We start from the raw sequence: 20467 nt of genomic DNA on the forward strand, positions 1-20467 counted from the left end.
TTAACCTTTATTTATGTGGCACTCATGAAAGTGGTGAAGATGGACAAGTTTTGCAAAAGCATTCCTTTTGCTCTGGAAATAAACATAGAAATTGTTTAACTTCTTCAGCACACATGATATAACACAGCATTGTTATATTATAAAAAGCCTAAAGCTTTTTGTCAGACACATTTTTAAACCCCTTGTGCCAATGTGAATATTACCCATAGCAATTTTACAGCTGCCTACATTGCAGTTATGTAGATATCAGATTGTTAAATCATATTGATGATGAGCCTTCTTAGCATCTATAGCAACTATAGGGCATTTAATTAAAAGTAAATCACAATTGCAGGTAAAACTTTGAATTATCAGCAAAATCTTGCGTAATTGTGTCAGATGCTCGATTAGATTCTGGGGAGAGATGTAAGAGAGAAGCCACTAGCAAAGTCTCTACCCCCTTAAACGGAAACTCTCAGCCAAACACCTCAATCTAAAGCTGTTAGTGTAATGTGTCTGCAAGAACAGATCACTCGAGGCAAAGCCCTTGCTTACAGATTGAAGGGTAGTGCTTCAGACAATCCCACGCTTGTAATTTTGGAAGATTGTTGGGAATATGAAGTATCTCAGAGGGGTTTTGGCTTGGTGATTGGAAAAAGGGTAGAGGGGTATGCTATCAGGGATCTGGTAAGGCTGACTGGTATGTTCCTTCATGTCTGAAGGCCTTATGTGATTAAAGAAATGATTGAAGAAAATGAGTGGTATGATGTAGATCATTTGGGTACACTAGATCACTGTAATCAGTTTTATTCCTGTTTGGCAATGTTGGATTGAAGGGTCCCAATAGCATGTGTTTTTATACCGGAGTTCAATGTTAGCCTGTGCAAGCGATTACCCTAATGTTTGTCTGTAAATCCTGTTTGAGTTTTTGTGCCAAAACCATCAACATAGTTAAGGGATGGAAACACAAATGACTTCTGTCTTTTCGCACAGCATTTTATTTGCAAGAAGCCAGTTTGATGGAAACTCACGGCTGTCAGTAAAATGCGCATTTGTGGGTGAATCTTAATATTTGCTGAACTCTTTCAACAAACTGCTGGAAACAGGTGAATCAAAACTGGCGAGTCTTCCGTAGAGCACTCAAAGTAATGGAGCAAAACATAAGCACATTGATGACATTGTGAACTACACTTGCTAAATTGGAATCTCCATCATATCGTAATCATAAGGGTCCACATGAGGATTCCCCAGAGGGACACCGAGTGAAGGGAGCAACTAAACAGATATTCGTAATTGGGCTATTGTCCTCATTGCGTGTCATATTCCAATGGCGGACATCTCTGCTGCTTTTTAAGCAGCTGCCCTCAGCTTTCGCACTGCGTCAATGAGCTCAGGGAATTGTGTGTTCTGGAAGTGTCCTCGGTCTGTGTATTTGTGCAGCACCGCGCCCAGGCCCTCGGCCACAGCTTGCTGCTCCTCCCAAGGCAGGAAGGGGTCATCCGTGGAGCCAAACTGAACGATGTGCCCAACGTTTCTTCTCATTTGCTCCCACTCCCATGGCCGGCTAAAATATCCTGAGTGAAGAGATACACAGGGAGACATAACGGTGTGTTCCAAACTGCCTACATTGCAGTCGCATACTATCAGATCAATAAATTATATTGATGGGGTCTCTGCAATGTCAAACACTACTTCCACATTTGCAGGGATCGGATACAGATCTGATTGGTCTCATCTCTACAAATGAGGAAATGGAGTTGTACATTAAAGCAATTACTTTACGATATGATAATCTAAACAACCCGACTGCAATATAGTCATACTGGGATGCAGCCACTGTTTCAGTGACTTGAGGTGGGGGATGGATAAACGAGTGGTGATTTACATTAAACTGGATTTAGGGACACTTGACTGCAGCTTTTCTGTGGCGCTCTTGTATCCCAATTCAGAAATTAACACTAGGCTAAACACCTGGGCCCAGTTTTTCAGAATCAGAATGATCTGGATTCTGTAACCCCCTATTTTGCTTTCCAGGATCAGATCAACCTGGGTGATTTGGAGCCAGAAAATGATTGGATAGGGTTATTCTGATCCAGACATTAAAATCTCAACATCACAGAATCTGTATTTTCAGTGCTTTGAATAGGCCTACACCTTGCCATGTACTGAACAGGCAATGTTACTACAGATGACTAAACTACATGAATAAAGATATTCATATAAATTATGGAGCTTGCTTCTCGTATCACTTGTAAGTACATGCTTTTATTTGACACTGCTCAATACAACAACTGACCACATACCTATACTCCAGTCAATTTAACATAATGGAAATATTTAATGAAACCTTTTTTATTTCTCTGAAATTCCACTATTGTAATGCCTTTCACCTTTCTAAATCTACCCTTCTAGTGAGATCAAGATTATCCAGATTTTCATCACTACACACCGAATGATCAGAATTGAAATACCCAATTCAAATATTTAATCCAACCCGAATCCAATTAGAAAAGTGGTTGTTGTAGTTAATTGGAACTGACACTGGTAAGTAATCTGTAAACTCACCACTCTCTCTCTCATTCTCATCTCCCAGGTCAGAAGTATAGGCACCCACCAGAATGAGGCCAAACACGTTGTGTGTTTCTGCATACCTGCATGGTACCACAAAGTTAGGTATAGTAACTTTCCAACAAACAAAAAGGAAGAGTTTGCATGAGGAATATCCTCAAATTCTTTGTAATCACGATCCTACCTCATGGCTGCAGCTGCCCCAGAGCTGTGGCCAATGATGACAGTCTCCTCATCACATTGGAGCTCCTCCTGAATGAATGGCAACCATATGCTCTCTCTGGCTGTCACTAGAAAAAGAAAAATACAGTACTAGCACCTCACAGTAATGACATTGGAGGCCCAAAATGAATGGGTTTAAATACTGAACTTCCTTCTACATACCTGGGTCAGGCATGTTGCTCAACAGGCAGGTCATATCTGGAATCTATAGGACAGCAAGTTAACTATTAATACCAAATGAAGTATCAGTAAGTAAAGGTTGAAAATGGGCGATTCCACGCCAGGATAGCCCAAAACATGTTTGGTATTTCAGATCGTTATGGCAATTCTCACATAGAATCTTCTTTGGTAGTAAGGATGTTATGATTTTTACATTTGCATCACAAACCATTTCTGAGAAAATTATGATGAAGATAGTGGCAATTTTAGGCCCTTTTTAGACCTATACCTCTCGTAAGACCCTATGATCGGTGAACTGCACATGATACAGACATCTTGGTTTCATTATACTCCTTATAGTGTGCTCTAAAATATGGAGTTTGTCGAAATTCTGAAACGCAATTTTTCACATTAATTTATTCAACATTGGAAATATGAATATCTCAAAAGTACCCTTTTTAATATAGCTTATTTTTTGTTTGAAACAATATACTCTTCAAACACGTCACATTTCCAGAGTGGGTGCTTTGCTACTTATAAAGATATGACCCATTTTATACATCTAATTGACATTGGTTAATGACCTATCATATTTCAGCAAATCACCAGGAATTTACCTTTGAATTCATTTTCCCCATTCAAAGTGTCATAACTTCAAAAGTAGCAGAGCACCCACTGGACATGTGATATACTTGTAAAGTATATTGTTTTAAACAATGTCTAAAAATGTACAAAATCAAAAAGGGTACTTTTGAGATATTCACATTTTTAATGTTGAATAAATTCAGGTGAAACATTTTATTTCAAAATCTAGGACATACGCCATCATACTCTTCCATCATATAATTCTCAGAAATGATTTGGGATACAAATGTAAAAAGCATATCAAACATTCTTCCTCCAAATGAAGTTTCTATGGAATAATTTCCAGAACAATCATAGACCATATCTCTTCCATGCATTGCACTTGTCAATTAGAATTCTGTATGGAGGATATCCTCCATCCAAAATGCAGGGCTCTGTATAGAGCTAGCTTATAATGTGATATCTGAGGAATCTAGGCTAGTTTATAATGTGATATGTGAGAAATATAGGCATTTGTGGTCATCTGTCACTGAATATAATAATTCATTATTTGGTGTGTATTAATACGCATGTGTGAATTTGATTATTATAAATGTTTTAATCCCAACTCCCCTAGACAAAGCCACCTTGTCATTCCATAATTGCTGCTGTGGCTACTGCTGGCTAGCATGAGGATGAAAAGGGCAGTTTTTCAGGAAAATGTAAGTATTTAAATCTTCTCTATGTACCATATCTCGCACTGGCACAATGCTGTCTTAATGTAACCATGATTGCGTTCGGACGCCCATGAGCTCAGTGTAAAGGTAGGGTCAGGTATCTTCTGGCAAAAGTAAAACAAGTGGTTCCTACCGTTTAAAGTACATGAGGCATTTATAAGTTATATTCTTCTTGATGTCTACATATCATTACTCTAAAAGTCCAAAAATGTATGTAACAAGCAGAGTAACCAATATATGAAACAGTTGTCAAAATCATAGGAGCCACAGTTCGCACATCCCTTGTTGGGAGCATGCGGGCGCAAGCTCTTAGACTTTCGCATACTTTAACAGTGCGCACCTTATTTATCTGTTTTTTGGCCCATCCATACCAATTGGACCGCTCTACATCTCCAGCTCCATTTCCTGGGACAATTATCGCTTTCGTCAGTGGCATTTTCTCTTATCCACGTTGTCTTCTGTCGATGTTTGAATACACTTCCCTAAACAATGCTGACTGTGAGTAGTCATATGACGCTCATCAGTGCATGTTCGAGTGAGTCAATTTTGCGCAGCGAATGGTTGTGTTCCAGATAGACCATAGAAATATTAGAGGACTTAACCAGTTTTAGCATGTACATGGCCATTGAGGGCTTCCACCATTGAGGGAGTTCGACTAAGTGCACCAGACTATTGCCCGTGAACTGAACGGGCAAAAGCAGCGAGGGAGGAGCACCCTTCTCAAATCAAACAGTAATCTGTGCGGTCATGTTGTCAACATGGCAGCATGGTGGATCGTTCAGAAACATACAACATATCTTTTCCATAAAATATATGTTCTAATTTTTAAACTAGTTTTCATTGGGAAGGCAGATAAAGCAATTACTTTTGCATTACTCCACACGCTTAACCTTCGTCACTTTTGTTTTTGGCCGACTCCGCCGTCGGCCAAAATGGGGAACATGGATCACCCCTGGAAGGCAGCCCGGTTCTGAAACCAATGCAATCAACGGTCTGGGGCATTAATCGAACCCCTTCATTTTGAAGTAGTCAACTGGTTGGGAGCGATCAGCCATTGATCCAAGCATCGTCTTAATCTTCAAATGGTGTGCTATGGTTTGTAAATGGATGTAAGCTATATCACCGCCATCTTGGGGCCACAATAAATTAATGCCACACAAGATTTGGTTCAGGACTCCAGTACTGCAGGTGGGCTTAAATCACCAATATTAGCGTTACACTTTTTTCAAACACAAAATAAGAAGAAAGTGGGCCAATCATTTCTAGGCAACAATTAAGTACCGTACTGTGAGTGTTTTCAAATAAAATGGTCAAAAAGAAACAACTTCTTAGCAAAGAGCAATTTCTCAAGCAAATATTTTTGCTAGGACTCTGAGTGGGGAGGGGGAAACTGAAAACCAGCTGTTATTGGCAGAGAGGTTTGGAACTCTTTCAAATTGGAGAGGTCTATTAACTAATTTACTGCCTGGTGATGCCAAAACCACATCCCACCAAAACGGACAGAAATTTTAAGTTGTCTTTTCAAACAGCTCTTACACTAAACGGGCATTATCCTAATTTTTACAATGTCACAGTATTATTCCAACCTCATAGTGTGGAAATGTATATAAAACATAGGTAATCACATTTTTTGTCTGCACTGGGCCTTTAAAATGGAGACTCAATGGCGCTGCCCATGCTGTCACAGACGCAATTATGGCACAGATACAAAGATAAATCCTCTTTCCGTCAAATGACAAAATAATTATATAATTCCATCGCAAATTACCAAATATTTCAACCATACATTATGGTAGTCATACAGTAGATCCAGAATACATTGGTATAGGTTCAAATAAACTAAAAAGTGCTGTAAGTCAGCTATTCATATGGAAGTTTAGTTGCTAATTGTTTGTGTCACATTTGGACTTTTTAACAACAGATTTTTTTACCTTGTCAGCTCAGGGATTCGATCTTGCAACCTTTTGGTTACTAGTCCAACGCTCTAACCACAAGGCTACCTGCCGCCCCTGTATTTAAATAAAAGTACAAATATGGTCACATTTTTTATAGGGAACACATCTTAAGGTACTATGCCCTTATTAATCCAACATAGAGACAACATACTAAGAGTCTGTTTCTTGTGTAACTTGCCCTTTATTAACTATTAGTACGCCTTTATTATGGCTATGAGGTTATTACGGATTGACCAATAAATACATTACTTATAATGTTTGAATAAGAAACACTTAATTAAGGTCTACTAATAACACATAATAAATGCCTTATTAGCTATATACACACTTACAAATTAGAAAATAGAGGTGAATATATATACCTTTTTTTCATCATATTTGATGTATCAGCTCTCGTTGGTTGGCCCTCGCTTCATACTCGTCGCCAAACCCACTGGCTACAGGTTATCTACAAGTCTCTGCTAGGTTAAGCCCCGCCTTATCTCAGCTCAATGGTCACCATAGCAGCACCCACTCGTAGCACGCACTCCAGTAGGTATATCTCACTGGTCACCCCCAAAGCCAATTCCTCCTTTGGTCGTCTTTCCTTCCAGTTCTCTGCTGCCCACGACTGGAACGAACTGCAAAAATCTCTGAAGCTGGAAACACTTATCTCCCTCACTAGCTTTAAGCACCAGCTGTCAGAGCAACTCACAGATTACTGCACCTGTACATAGCCCATCTATAATTTAGCCCAACAACTACCTCTTCCCCCACTGTATTTATTTATTTATTTTGCTCCTTTGCACCTCACTATTTCTATTTCTACTTTGCACATTCTTCCACTGCAAATCTACCATTCCAGTGTTTTACTTGCTACATTGGATTTACTTTGCCACCATGGCCTTTTTTTGCTTTTACCTCCCTTATCTCACCTCATTTGCTCACATTGTATATAGACTTATTTTTCTACTGTATTATTGACTGTATGTTTTGTTTATTCCATGTGTAACTCTGTTTTTGTATGTGTCGAATTTGCAATGCTTTATCTTGGCCAGGTCGCAGTTGCAAATGAGAACTTGTTCTCAACTAGCCTACCTGGTTAAATAAAGGTGAAATAATATATATAGATATTTTTTTTAAATCATCATCTTATATTAATTTCATATGTTTTAACAATGTAATGTGTGTTTAAATGTATCAATCGAATTTGCATTAATCAACAACTGCATATTTGCCTATATGTACGGAGTATGCTTCATAATGTCATATTAATCTTAGAAAAATAAGTATTTGAAAGCAATATACTTTTCTGTCTGAAAATAAAACGATTTTCCTCAACTGCGTTATGCACTCCAGTCAGCAGATGGCGATGTGTGTCTAGTAGTGGACTGCACTGTTCTTTTGGCTGTTTCGAATACAACAACAGATCCCACCTCGGTAGCTTGCTGCTATCCGACATTGCCGAAACATTTAAGCTTTTTAGACCATTTCGGTATACTAGTCGCTGTGTTTTAAATACACTTTTATCATAGTTACCTCGTGATTTCATATGTTCATATTAATCAGCAAGCTGGCAGACACCTATAGGTTATCTTCAAACTAGATTAGCACTAGCCAAGTTGCTAATGATAGCTAGATAGCTAACTAGTTAGCTAACATCTCCGACCATGAGCTCACTGAGCTACTCCCCCCCTGCTAAAGAAGAGGATGTCTACTGGACAGAGACAGACGTTCTCGTGAAAAAGGAGAAGGAAGAGGAGGCTGTCACAGTAAAAACATTTTTTGAAGAATTAACAATGAAAGAAGAGGAAGAAGCTTTCAGAATGAAAGAGGAGGAAGAGAATGAGGAGGATACAGTGGTTGGTGTGAAAGAGGAGGGTGAGATGACTGTCTCATTGAAAGAAGAGGAGAAGGGTGACAAAGAGGAGACTGGAGATCTTAACACCAGTGAGTACAGTATTAAAACGGGGAGAGTCTTAAACTGATGTGTGATTTTAAAGTGACATCCCACTGAAGTTCTACACTTGAATATGTTGTTCTGTACTGCAGAAATTGTTAAATCCACACTCTTGTGCATTTTGCTATTTGCCTCATGACTCCACGTACTTTGTTGACTATGAACTTTCTTGTTTACCCTACCGTGGGACAGACTATGTTTGTTCCCACACTCGGGACTCTCAATTGGTTACACAGACTTTTAGCCTCCCATCCTATTCTAACCACCTCTCGCCGGCTTTGGATTCATGTTACCTGATGAAATTGCTGTATAATATGATCCTAATGCACATTCAAATGCCATAAATCAACACTGCAGAGCTCTCCCTGTCCTCTGCCGTGCCTTGATTGTATGTAAACCTTGTATGTGCATGTACACCCTGGCCCATCTACTGTTGCTAGCCCAATTCTGACTTGTGCTCTGATATCTGTTTCACTGATTTCTGCTCTCGTAAAAGCCTGGGTTTTCTGCACATTAACACTAGAAGCTTATTACCTAAAATGTATCAATTGGAAGTGTGGGTTCACAGCTCCAAACCAGATGTTGGTCATTACTGAGACGTGGTTAAGAAAGAGTGTTTTGAATACTGATGTTAACCTTTCTGGCTATAACCTTTTTCTGCAAGACAGATCTTCCAAAGGTAGGAAATGGCAATCTTTACCCAGTATCACCTAGAGTGCTCGGTTGTCTCCACCAAGTCTGTCCCCATACAATTTGATTTGCTGGTTTTAAGCATTAAACTTTCAAATAGCTCATTGTTGACTGTTGCGGGTGTTATCGTCCTCCATCAGCACCGGCCTGTACCCTACCTGCTCTAATCTCTCTCCTGGCCCCTTACATTAAGTCTGAATTTGTCCTGCTAGGTGACCTAAACTGGGACATACTTAAACCACCTGACAAAGTCCTAAAGCAATGGGACTCCCTAAATCTTTCTCAGATTATTACCAATCCTACAAGGTATGACTCCAAACACCCAGAAAAGGCTACTTTCCTCGATGTTATCCTCACAAATAATCCTGATAGGTACCAGTCTGGTGTTTCTGTAATGACCTTAGTGATCACTGTTTTACAGCCTGTGTTCGTAATGGCTGCTTTGTGAAATGTCCTGTCCTGATTTGTCATACACGCTTGCTAGAAAACTTTAATGAGCAAGCCTTCCTTCATAACCTGGCCTCTGTAAATTAGAATAGAATCAGCCTGATCCCCTCTGTCGAAGAAGCTTGGACCTTCTTTTTTTGATATCTTCAGTGATCTTGTTAAGAAACACACCCTCATAAAGAAAATGAGAATTAAAAACAGGATCAGCCTGTTCGACCGTGATCTTGCAGAGTTACTCCACCTCAAGAATTGCATTTGGTAAAAGCCTCGGCAAACGGAAACTCAGGCTGACTGGCTCTCGTTCAGGCAAATGAGAAATAAATGCACTCAGGCTATCCGGAAGGCCAAAGTGAGTTACTTTAAGGAGCAGTTCTCTCTCTGGGTTTAACCCCAATACATTTGGAAAACAGTTAGACCTGGAGAATAAACCCTCCTCACAGCTGCCCATGTCCCTGAAAGTTGATGTGGTTGTTACTGACAATAAGCACATGGCTGAGCTCTTTAATCACCACTTCATTAAGTCAGGATTCCTATTTGACTCAGCCATGCCTCCTTGCCCGTCCAACATTTCTTGATCTCCCACCCCTTCTAATGCGACTAGCCCCGATGCTCCTCCCTTTTTTCCCCCTGCCCCGCTTCAACGTTTCTCCCTGCAGACATTTACTGAGTCCGAGGTGCAAATGGAGCTCCCTAAAATTGACCCTAAAAAAACATCTGGGTCAGATTAAACTTTCTTCTTTAAGGTTGCTGCCATTATAATCACCAAGCCTATCTCTGACCTTTTTAACCTGTCTCTCCTCTCTGGGGAGGTTCCCATTGCTTGGAAGGCAGCCACGGTTAGTCCTTTATTTAAAGTGGGAGATGAAGCTGATCCTAAATGTTATAGGCCTATTTCTATTTTGCCCTGTTTATCAAAAGTGTTGGAAAAACTTGTCAATAATCAACTGACTGGCTTTCTTGATGTCTATAGTATTTTCTCTGGTATGCAATATGGTTTCCGCTCAGGTTATGGATGTGTCACTGCAATCTCAATGATGTCACCATTGCCCTTGATTCTGAGCAATGTTGTGCTGCTATTTTTATTGACTTGGCCAAAGCGTTTGATACGGTAGACCATTCCATTCTTGTGGGCTGGCTAAGGAGTATTGGTGTCTCTGGTATGCTAACGACCTCTCTCAAAGAGTGTATAAAGCCAGAACATCTGTTGACTCAGCCACTGCCTGTCACAAGGGTGTACCCCAAGGCTTGATCCTAGGCCCCACGCGCTTCTTAATTTACATTAACAACATAGCTCAGGCAGTAGGAAGCTCTCGTGCATTTATATACAGATGATACAGTCTTATACTCAACTGGCCACCCCTGGATTTTATGTTAAATGCTCTACAACAAAGCTTTCTTAGTGTCCAACAAGCTTTCTCTGCCCATAACCTTGTTCTGAACACCTCCAAAACAAAGGTAATGGGGTTTGGTAAGAAGAATGCCCCTCTCCCCAAAGGTGTGATTACTACCACTGAGGGTTTAGAGCTTGAGGTAGTCACCTCATACAAGTTGGGAGTATGGCTGATGGTACATTGTCCTTTTCTCAGCACATATCAAAGCTGCAGGCTAGAGTTAAATCTATACTTGGTTTCCTCTATCGTAATCGCTCCTCTTTCACCCCAGCTGCCAAACTAACCCTGATTCAGATGACCATCCTACCCATGCTAGATTACGGAGATGTAATTTATAGATCGGCAGGTTAGGGTGCTCTCGAGCAGCTACATGTTCTTTACCATTCGGCCATCAGATTTGCCACCAATGCTTCTTATAGGATATATCACTGTACTTTATACTCTTCTGTGAACTGGTCATCTCTGTATACCCGTCGCAAGACCCACTGGTTGATGCTTATTTATAAAACCCTCTTAGGCCTCACTCCCCCCTATCTGAGATATCTACTGCAGCACTCATCCTCCATATACAACACCCGTTCTGGCAGTCACATTCTGTTAAAAGTCCCCAAATCACACGCATCCCTTGGTCGCTCGTCTTTTCAGTTCGCTGCAGCCTGTGACTGGAACGAGCTGCAACAAACACTCAAACTTGACAGTTTTATCTCAATCTCTTCATTGAAGGACATAATCATGGACACACTTACTGACAGTTGTGGCAGCTTTGTGTGATGTATTGTTGTCTCTACCTTCTTGCCCTTTGTGCTGTTGTCTATGCCCAACAATGGTTGTGCTGCTACCATGTTGTGCTGCTGCCGTGTTGTGTTGCTACTGTCATGACGTGGCCCTTTCTGGGTGTAGAACGCCCCCCCCCCTCACTTTCTCTTACACTCAGGTTCTGTTATCTCCGGTCATAAATTCCTGGCGGAGACTCTTCCCCCCTGGTCATACAGAAATTGAGAGCGCAGAGAGAGAACGATGGACTTCACTTGGAGATGCCTAAATCAACAAAATGGGAGAATTAAAAAATATATATATATATGTTTATGAGAATGTGGGAATAGTCCGTGGACACTTAAGGGACAGTTGTGACGAGTGTGTTTCATTTGGTGATCTCATGAAGTACAGGAAACACACATAACAGTATCTCTTGAAGTGTACATTTCCCAGCTGTCTGGTTTACATCTAAATATTGTGAAAATATGTGATTAAGCATGAAACTATTTGTGAAAAGATGTAATGTGATATTAACTGTCTAAATGAGAGTATGGATTTTCATATAAAGATGAACTAGTCAGTGGCCACAGCCCCGTGAGTCCAGACATCACATTTGGCGTCATGGACTGCCCTTTTCTACCGTTACATATAAAACCCACTCCTGATGAAATTCACTTAAGACTAAGCAAACCCCAGCGTGAGCTGAGGTTGCAAATGGTTGAATTTCTGAGACCAAAACATGCCGGGTGACGATGGTGTGTGACTCTACCAAAGGACAAGACTATTCCACGTGGAGCATTGGATACACGGCTGGAAATGGTTATACTCTGAGACTATCGATCCCTACAGAATAGGAGCAAATCTTAGACACAAATTACTAGTCTGCAGCTATAAATTATGTAAACCGAGGACGAGAATACAGACAACCGCCCGAAACATCTATTCTATGAGGACATTTCTGAATGGTACTCTGAAGTATCCATTCTAACCACAAAATACTTTGATCTTCGGCGAAACGCAACCAGAGAGACTCTGAACTCTCCAGCAGACAGACCGGATTCCAAAAGAGAAGACAACAATGACATACGGCGTACAGTTGAAGTCGGAAATGTACCTACACTTAGGTTGGAGTCGTTAAAACTAGTTTTTCAACCACTGCCCAAATTTCTTGTTAACTAATTATAGTTTTGGCAAGTCGGTTAGGACATCTACCGTGTGCATGACACAAGTAATGTTTCCAACAATTGTTTACAGACAGATTATTTCACTTATAATTCACTGTATCACAATTCTAGTGGGTCGGAAGTTTACATACACTAAGTTGACTGTGCCTTTAAACAGCTTGGAAAATTCCAGAAAATGATGTCATGGCTTTAGAAGCTTCTGATAGGCTAATTGACATCATTTGAGTCAATTGGAGGTGTACCTGTGGATGTATTTCAAGCCTACCTTCAAACTCAGTGCCTCTTTTCTTGACATCATGGGAAAATCAAAAGAAATCAGCCAAGACCTCAGAAAATATTATAGACCTCCACAAGTCTGGTTCATCCTAGTGAGCAATTTCCAAACGCCATAATGTACCGCGTTTTATATGTACAAACAATAGTATGCAAGGAAGGAGAGGAGACGCGCTCAGGAAGGAGACGCGTTCTGTCTCCTAGAGATGAACGTACTTTGATGCGAAAAATACAAATCAATCACAGAACAACAGCAAAGGACCTTGTGAGGATGCTGGGGGAAACGGGTACAAAAGTATCTATATCCACAGTAAAACGAGTCCTATATCGACATAACCTGAAAGGCCGCTCAGCACGGAAGAAGCCACTGTTTCAAAACCCCCATAAAAAAGCCAGACTATGGTTTGCAACTGCACAAAGATCGTACTTTTTTGGAGAAATGTCCTCTGGTCTGATGAAACAAAAATAGAACTGTTTGGCCATAATGACCATTGTTATGTTTGGAGGAAAAAGGGGGATGCTTGCAAGCCGAAGAACACCATCCCAACCGTGAAGCACGGGGTGGCAGCGTCATGTTGTGGGGGTGCTTTGCTGCAGGAGGGACTGGTGCACTTCACAAAATAGATGGCATCATGAGGATGGAAAATGATGTGGATATATTGAAACAACATCTCAAGACATCAGTCAGGAAGTAAAAAATTGGTCGCAAATGGGTCTTCCAAATGGACAATGACCCCAAGCATACTTCCAAAGTTGTGGCAAAATGGCTTAAGGACAACAAAGTCAAGGTATTGGAGTGGCCATCACAAACCCCTAACTTCAATCCTATAGAACATTTGTGGGCAGAACTGAAAAGGCATGTGCGAGCAAGGAGGCCTACAAACCTGACTCAGTTACACCAGGTCTGTTAGGAGGAATGGGCCAAAATTCAACCTACTTTTGTGGAAAGCTTGTGGAAGGCTACCTGAAACGTTTGACCCAAGTTAAACAATTTAAAGGCAATGCTACCAAATACTAATTGAGTGCATGTAAACTTCTGACCCACTGGAAATGTGATGAAAGAAATAAAAGCTGAAATAAATCATTCTCTCTATTATTGTTATTCTAACATTCTTAAAATAAAATGGTGATCCTAACTGACCTAAGACAGGACATTTTTACTAGGATGAAATGTCAGGATTTGTGAAATACTGAGTTTAAATGTATTTGGCGAAGGTGTATGTAAACTTCCGACTTCAACTGTAAATATAAGGTGTATATAAACTTCCGACTTCAACTGTAAATATATACTTGCAATTATTCTTGAATGAGGATTAGCATTTCATTGTATATAATTATAAACTGTGTGTAAAGAATCCATTTGTCTTTTTCGCTCTTTGTCATTCCCACCCCTTTCCCCTTGTCCACCAAGCACTCATATTGGTTTAGCCCACTAGGGTCTCTTTCCTATCATTTTTAGTAAACAATATCTTTGTTATTTGTTTGTGTATTTCTGTGATTATTTAGTTAGTTAGTAAATAAATAACTGAGCCAATTGGTGTATGGATGATTCATAGCAGACGCTGTGTTCGTGCAGATAACCAACAATTTATGATGTTCAGATGAGACTGACGAAGGTAATAATAATAATTCATTACTAGAAAACTATTTTTATCAGATATTAAAATATCTGAAGAGTTATATTCAGAAACGTATAGCTTGTTAATCTTAACATTTTCCGTGGTGCCCCGACTTCCTAGTTAATAAAATTTAAATGATTAGTTTAATCACCTAATGATAATTACAGAGAATTGAATTGATAAAGTAAGTTTTCACATATAATGATACGAAAGACACGACACTACCATGTTGTTGTTGGGTTGCTACCATGCTGTGTTGTCATGTGTTGCTGCCATGCTATGTTGTTGTCTTAGGTCTCTTTATGTCGTGTTGTCTCTCTTGTCGTGATGTGTGTTTTGTCCTATATTTTTATTTCATTTATTTTTGTTTTTAATCCCAGCCCCCATCCCCGCAGGAGGCCTTTTGCTTTTTGGTAGGCCGTCATTGTAAATAAGAATTTGTTCTTAACTGACTTTCCTGGTTAAATAAAGTTGAAATAAAAACATAAAAATAAATAAGATGTTTTGCCTATACCATCAAAGAGGGCTACCAACAAAATATTAACAATGGATCAAATGCGTCCTATGCCGTTGATTTAAATATTGTAGTTCTCCATATCCATTTCTGCTCAGCCTAAATACATGACATTTCATGAGAGAAGGATTAGATTTGAAGCTCTACATCATTTGTTTATGAAATCTCAACAAAAAAAATGAACCTAATAGTTCTGAAAAGACAGGTTATTGAGGGATCTGATTTGGATTGAACCTAATAGGAAGACGGATCTATCATGTGGAGGTTTCATTCAGGTCTCGCTGTTTAACGGAATTCTGTGTTTGTCTTTGGCAGGAGAGAGACCAGACTCTCGCGCTGAGAGTGGGAAGAGTCCTTCAGAGGAAGCAGACGTAGAGAAGCCCAAACCAGCCAGACCACATCAATGCTCCCACTGCGGAAATAGTTTTACTTGTTTAGTGGACCTGAAAAGGCATAAGAGTATACACACAGGAGAAAAGCTTTACCACTGCTCTCATTGTGGAAAGAGCTTTTCAACGTCACAGTCATTACAATTGCACCAGAGAGTACACACAGGTTCAAAACCTTACCACTGCTCTGACTGTGGGATGAAGTTTGCGCTGTCAGGTAATTTGAAAAGACACCAACTGGGGCACACAGGAAAGAAGTCTTACAAATGTGATCAATGTGGGAAGAGTTTTACTACATTTAACTCCCTGATAAATCATCAGCGAATACATACTGGAGAGAAACCTTACCACTGCCCCGTCTGTGGGAAGAGTTTTAATCAGCCAAGCAACCTGAAATCACATCAGCGGAGACACTCAGGACAGAAGCTTCACCACTGCTCAGATTGCGGAATGAATTTTACTACTTCTGGGGAATTAAAAATTCACCAGCGAACACACACAGGAGAGAAACCTTACAGCTGCTCTGACTGTGGGAAGAGTTTTGCTAGATTAGATGGATTGATGGTACACCAGAGAATACACAGAGCAGAAAAACCTTTTAACTGTGATCAATGTGGAAAGACATTCACTCAGTCAGCACATCAGGCTATACACAAGAGAATACACACAGGGGAGAAGCCTTACCACTGCTCAGACTGCGGGATGAGCTTTAATAACTCAAGCCACCTGGCAGCACATCAGAGAATACATACAGGAGAGAAGCCTTATGGCTGTGATGAATGTGGGAAGAGATTTGTTCATTCAGGATCCCTGGTTAAACACAAGCAAACCCACACTGGAGAGAGGCCTTTCCATTGCTCTGAGTGTGGGAAGTGTTTCGTTAGGTTGGCGCATTTAAAATCGCACCAAAGAATACACACAGGAGAGAAGCCTTACCACTGCTCTGACTGTGGGATGAGTTTTACTCAGGCAAGCAACCTTAACACGCACCAGCGAACACACACAGGAGAGAAGCCTTACTACTGCTCTGACTGTGGGATGTGCTTTAGTTTCTCAAAAACCTTGACCATACACCAGAGAACACACACGGGAGAGAAGCCTTATCACTGTTCTGACTGCGGGAAGAGATTCACTCAGTCAGGAACCCTGGTAAAACATAAGAGAATACACACTGGAGAAAAGCCTTACCACTGCTCAGACTGTGGGATGAGCTGTACTTCTTCTAAAGATTTAATAGTTCACCAACGAATACACACCGGAGAGAAGCCTTATGGTTGTGATCAGTGTGGGAAGAGATTCACTCAGTCAGGAACCCTGGTTAAGCACAAAAGAATACACACAGGAGAGAAGCCTTACCACTGCTCTGACTGCGGGAAGGGATTTGCTCAATCTCAGCAGCTGAAATCACATCAGCGAACGCACACTGGAGAAAAGCCTTATTGTTGTGATCAGTGTGGGAAGAAATTCACTCAGTCAAGAAGCCTGGCTGAACACAAGAGAAAACAGAACAATTGTGGGTAACCTTCCCACTTTTGTTAGCTCAAGCAAGTTGATGGTAGACCAGTGGACACACATAGGAGAGAAGCCATGCCTTGCTGTGACTAGTGGGAGTTTTGCTACCTTAAGCTTTCTTAAAGTGCGTCATTGTGGCCTTCATCGGTGTGATCTAATGCAGGGTTAACAAAGTGCCAGCCCTCTCAAAACTTGTCAGCCTTTAAGAGTTACAATATATTGCACATTGGGTAATAAACTGTGTATGTACAGTTGAAGTCGGAAGTTTACATACACCTTAGCCAAATACATTTTAAACTCAGTATTTCACAATTCCTGATATTTAATCCTAGTAAAAATTAATTGTCTTAGGTCAGTTAGGATCACCACTTTATTTTAATAATGTGAAATGTCAGACTAATAATAGAGAAAATGATTTATTTCAGCTTTTATTTCTTTCATCACATTCCCAGTAGGTCAGAAGTTTACATACACTCAATTAGTATTTGGTAGCTTTGTCTTTAAATTGTTTAACTTGGGTCAAACGTTTCGGGTAGCCTTCCACAAGCTTCCCACAATAAATTGGGTGAATTTTGGCCTATTCCTCCTGACAGAGCTGGTGTTACTGAGTCAGGTTTGTAGGCCTCCTTGCTCGCACACGCTTGTTCAGTTCTGCCCACAAATCTTCTATGGGATTGAGGTCAGGGCTTTTTGATGGCCACTCCAATACCTTGACAGTGTTGTCCTTAAGCCATTTTGCCACAACTTTGGAAGTATCATTGTCCATTTGGAAGACCCATTTGCGACCAAGCTTTAACTTCCTGACTGATATCTTGAGATGTTGCTTCAATATATCCACATCATTTTCCATCCTCATGATGCTATCTATTTTGTGAAGTGCACCAGTCCCTCCTGCAGCAAAGCACCCCAACAACATGATGCTGCCACCCCCGTGCTTTACGGTTGGAATGGTGTTCTTCGGCTCGAGATGACTTTTCTCCAAAAAGTACTATCTTTGTCCCCATGTGCAGTTGCAAACCGTAGTCTGGCTTTTTTATGGCGGTTTTGGAGCAGTGGCTTCTTCCTTGCTGAGCGGTCTTTCAGCTTATGTCGATATAGGACTCGTTTTACTGTGGATATAGATACTTTTGTACCCGTTTCCTCCAGCATCTTGACAAGGTCCTTTGCTGTTGTTCTGGGATTGATTTGCACTTTTCGCACCAAAGTACGTTAATCTCTAGGAGACAGAACGCGTCTCCTTCCTGAGCGGTGTGACGGCTGCGTGGTCCCATGGTGTTTATACTTGCGTGCTATTGTTTGTACAGATCAACGTGGTACCTTCAGGCGTTTGGAAATTGCTCCCAAGAATGAACCAGACTTGTGGAGGTCTACATTTTTTTCCTGAGGTCTTGGATGATTTCCTTTGATTTTCCCATGATGTCAAGCAAAGAGGCACTTAGTTTGAAGGTAGGCCTTGAAATACATCCACAGGTACACCTCCAATTGACTCAAATCATGTCAATTAGCCTATCAGAAGCTTCTAAAGCCATGACATAATTTTCTGGAATTTTCCAAGCTGTTTAAAGGCACAGTCAACTTAGTGTATGTAAACTTCTGACCCACTGGAATTGTGATACAGTGAAATAATCTGTCTGTAAACAATTGTTGGAAAAATATTTGTGTCATGCGCAAAGTAGATGTCCTAACCGACTTGCCAAAACTATAGTTTGTTAACAAGAAATTTGTGGAGTGGTTGAAAAACGAGTTTTAATGACTCCAACCTATGTGTATGTAAACTTCCGACTCCAACTGTGTCTTTGTGTGTGGCGGGGTTGTTTCACTCTCAGTGGGGTCAAGGAAACCAGAAGCATCCGGTTTTCAGGGGAAAAACAGAGAATAGGCTAAAGCCCGAAAATCTGATGGTTGCAGTGTCTCCGACCCCGCTCGGGCGTTTATTTTACAGCTGCTATGTTAGGTTAAAGTTGTTGAAACATTGTAGTAGTCTGTTTTTTCAGCATTGCTTTAAATAGTTTTTATCAATAAATGGCCTCAGGCATTTTTCAACACTTGTGATATAGGTTGATGCTTGCTATTGTTGGGGGGGGGGCACAACTAGTATTGCTTTAGAGCCCTAATATAACAAGGTTGATTGATCCTACTGCTGTTCAAATGTGCAAAATGTATGTACAACAACCGTTGTTTTATATTTATTTAACCTTTATTTTGACAGGGAGTCAATGCTGAGACCACGGTCTCTTTTCCAGATGAGCCCTGTATAGCACCACAATACACATCGAAATACAATAAACACAAACTACACATTGATTTACACAATAAAATACACGTTATTATACACAACAATAAACAAAAAGCATAAGAAAATCATAAACGGACACATTGTTCAAGAAAAAGGTCCCCTAACGACCGTCTGAAATGCCATAGGCACCAATTCCTCCAATTTTAAAGTGTATTGTAGATCATTCCACACGTAAGGAGCAAGGAAATTAAAGGCTGATTTACCTAACTCTCTGGACACCAAAGGAGTCTCCAGAGTTAACCAACCAATTTTTTTATCTTAACAGTGATGTTAGGTAAGTCAGAAGTTTGTTGAGCAGGGCTTTGTGGGGGAAAAAAGAGCGTAATGATGTGATCTATGTGACTTCAAAGAGGTCCAGCCAACCTTTCGGTAAAGAATACAGTGATGGGTAATACAACTGTCGCCTGTGATAAAAATGAAGGGCGCCATGAAAAACAACATCCAAGGGTTTAAGAGTAGAGGCAGCTGCTCCATTCAATAAAATAGCATTATCAACAGTATTGAAAGCTTTGGACAGGTCCACAAACAAAAGCATTGACAAGATCATAAACACATGAAGTGGTTGATGTAATAGTGCAATGGCCAGGCCTAAACCCAGACTGGTTTATCTTCAAAATACATTTGTAAAAATATTAAAGTTTGACATTTTACCAAGGATTCAAGAATCTTAGCTAGACAAGGAAGCCTTGAAATGGGGCGATAATTATTCAGATAACTACTATCCCCGCCCTTATGGAGTGGCAGCACGAGCTGATTTCCAAAATGTTTGAATATTTCCTGATAACAATGTTGAATAAAAATTTGGGTTATTGAGCCAACAATGATGGGCGCTGCACACTTAAGCAGACCGGGATCCAATTGGTTGGCCCCTGTGGAGTTCTTGTTGTCTAAGCTAGCAAAGCATCCAGGACTTTTTCTGTAAATAGCCTAAGAGAAAAGCTTTTACTGTAATTTCTCTGATCATTCAGCAAGCGTCCCCTATCAGCATCCAGCCCAATATCATTGTGAATAGGCTTAGAAGTTCTTTCAAAGAGAGAGCCCGCTGAAATAAAATGGTGATACAGTAAAGGAGTCAATGATGGCATTTTTTTCTGTGAGGAGTCCCATGTCTGAATTAATTTATGGCAGTTAGGAGGAAGAACCATTCAGGGATTTGACAGTTTTCCAGAATTTAGCCGGGCTCCTATTACAATCCGAAAGAGCGGTTACATAATAATCAGATTTAGCCTTTCTGATTTGTCTTACACAATGATTCCTCAGTTTCTTAAAAGCT

General features: G+C 40.4%; 2 protein-coding genes across 3 annotated transcripts in view; one reads left to right on the plus strand and one right to left on the minus strand.

Annotated features, from left to right (window-relative positions):
- Positions 1-954: 954 nt before the first annotated feature.
- On the minus strand, positions 955-4796 carry rbbp9 (retinoblastoma binding protein 9). The gene is made up of 5 exons (XM_071387677.1): positions 4570-4796; positions 2932-2974; positions 2732-2837; positions 2545-2630; positions 955-1553 (listed from the first exon to the last, which is right to left on the minus strand). Exons 1-5 carry the CDS (start codon positions 4663-4665, stop codon positions 1330-1332), a joined length of 555 nt encoding a protein of 184 aa, XP_071243778.1. The 5' UTR covers positions 4666-4796; the 3' UTR covers positions 955-1329.
- A 2719-nt stretch (positions 4797-7515) lies between these two features.
- Positions 7516-20467, plus strand: part of LOC139566484 (zinc finger protein 271-like) — a 29103-nt gene continuing 16151 nt past the window's right edge. The window contains exons 1-2 of one of the 2 annotated variants that reach the window (XM_071387721.1): positions 7516-8113; positions 15313-17055. In XM_071387721.1, the coding sequence (XP_071243822.1) occupies positions 7834-8113; positions 15313-16907 (1875 nt within the window). In that variant the 5' untranslated portion in view covers positions 7516-7833 and the 3' untranslated portion in view covers positions 16908-17055. Of the gene's footprint in view, positions 8114-15312; positions 17056-20467 lie in introns of those variants that run through there. The other variant, XM_071387731.1, reaches the window with a different exon arrangement.

The sequence above is a fragment of the Salvelinus alpinus genome, chromosome 2 (genome assembly GCF_045679555.1).
Source record: "Salvelinus alpinus chromosome 2, SLU_Salpinus.1, whole genome shotgun sequence".
Taxonomy (NCBI): Eukaryota; Metazoa; Chordata; class Actinopteri; order Salmoniformes; family Salmonidae; genus Salvelinus; species Salvelinus alpinus.

Excerpts from the sequence above, each read along its gene's own strand:
- rbbp9 (XM_071387677.1), bottom strand. The coding sequence starts at position 4,665 with ATGCCACTGACGAAAGCGATAATTGTCCCAGGAAATGGAGCTGGAGAT. Across the intron at positions 2,838-2,931 it reads GAGCAACATGCCTGACCCAG|TGACAGCCAGAGAGAGCATA; the intron begins GTATGTAGAAGG and ends TTCTTTTTCTAG. Across the intron at positions 1,554-2,544 it reads TGAGAATGAGAGAGAGAGTG|GATATTTTAGCCGGCCATGG; the intron begins GTGAGTTTACAG and ends CTCTTCACTCAG.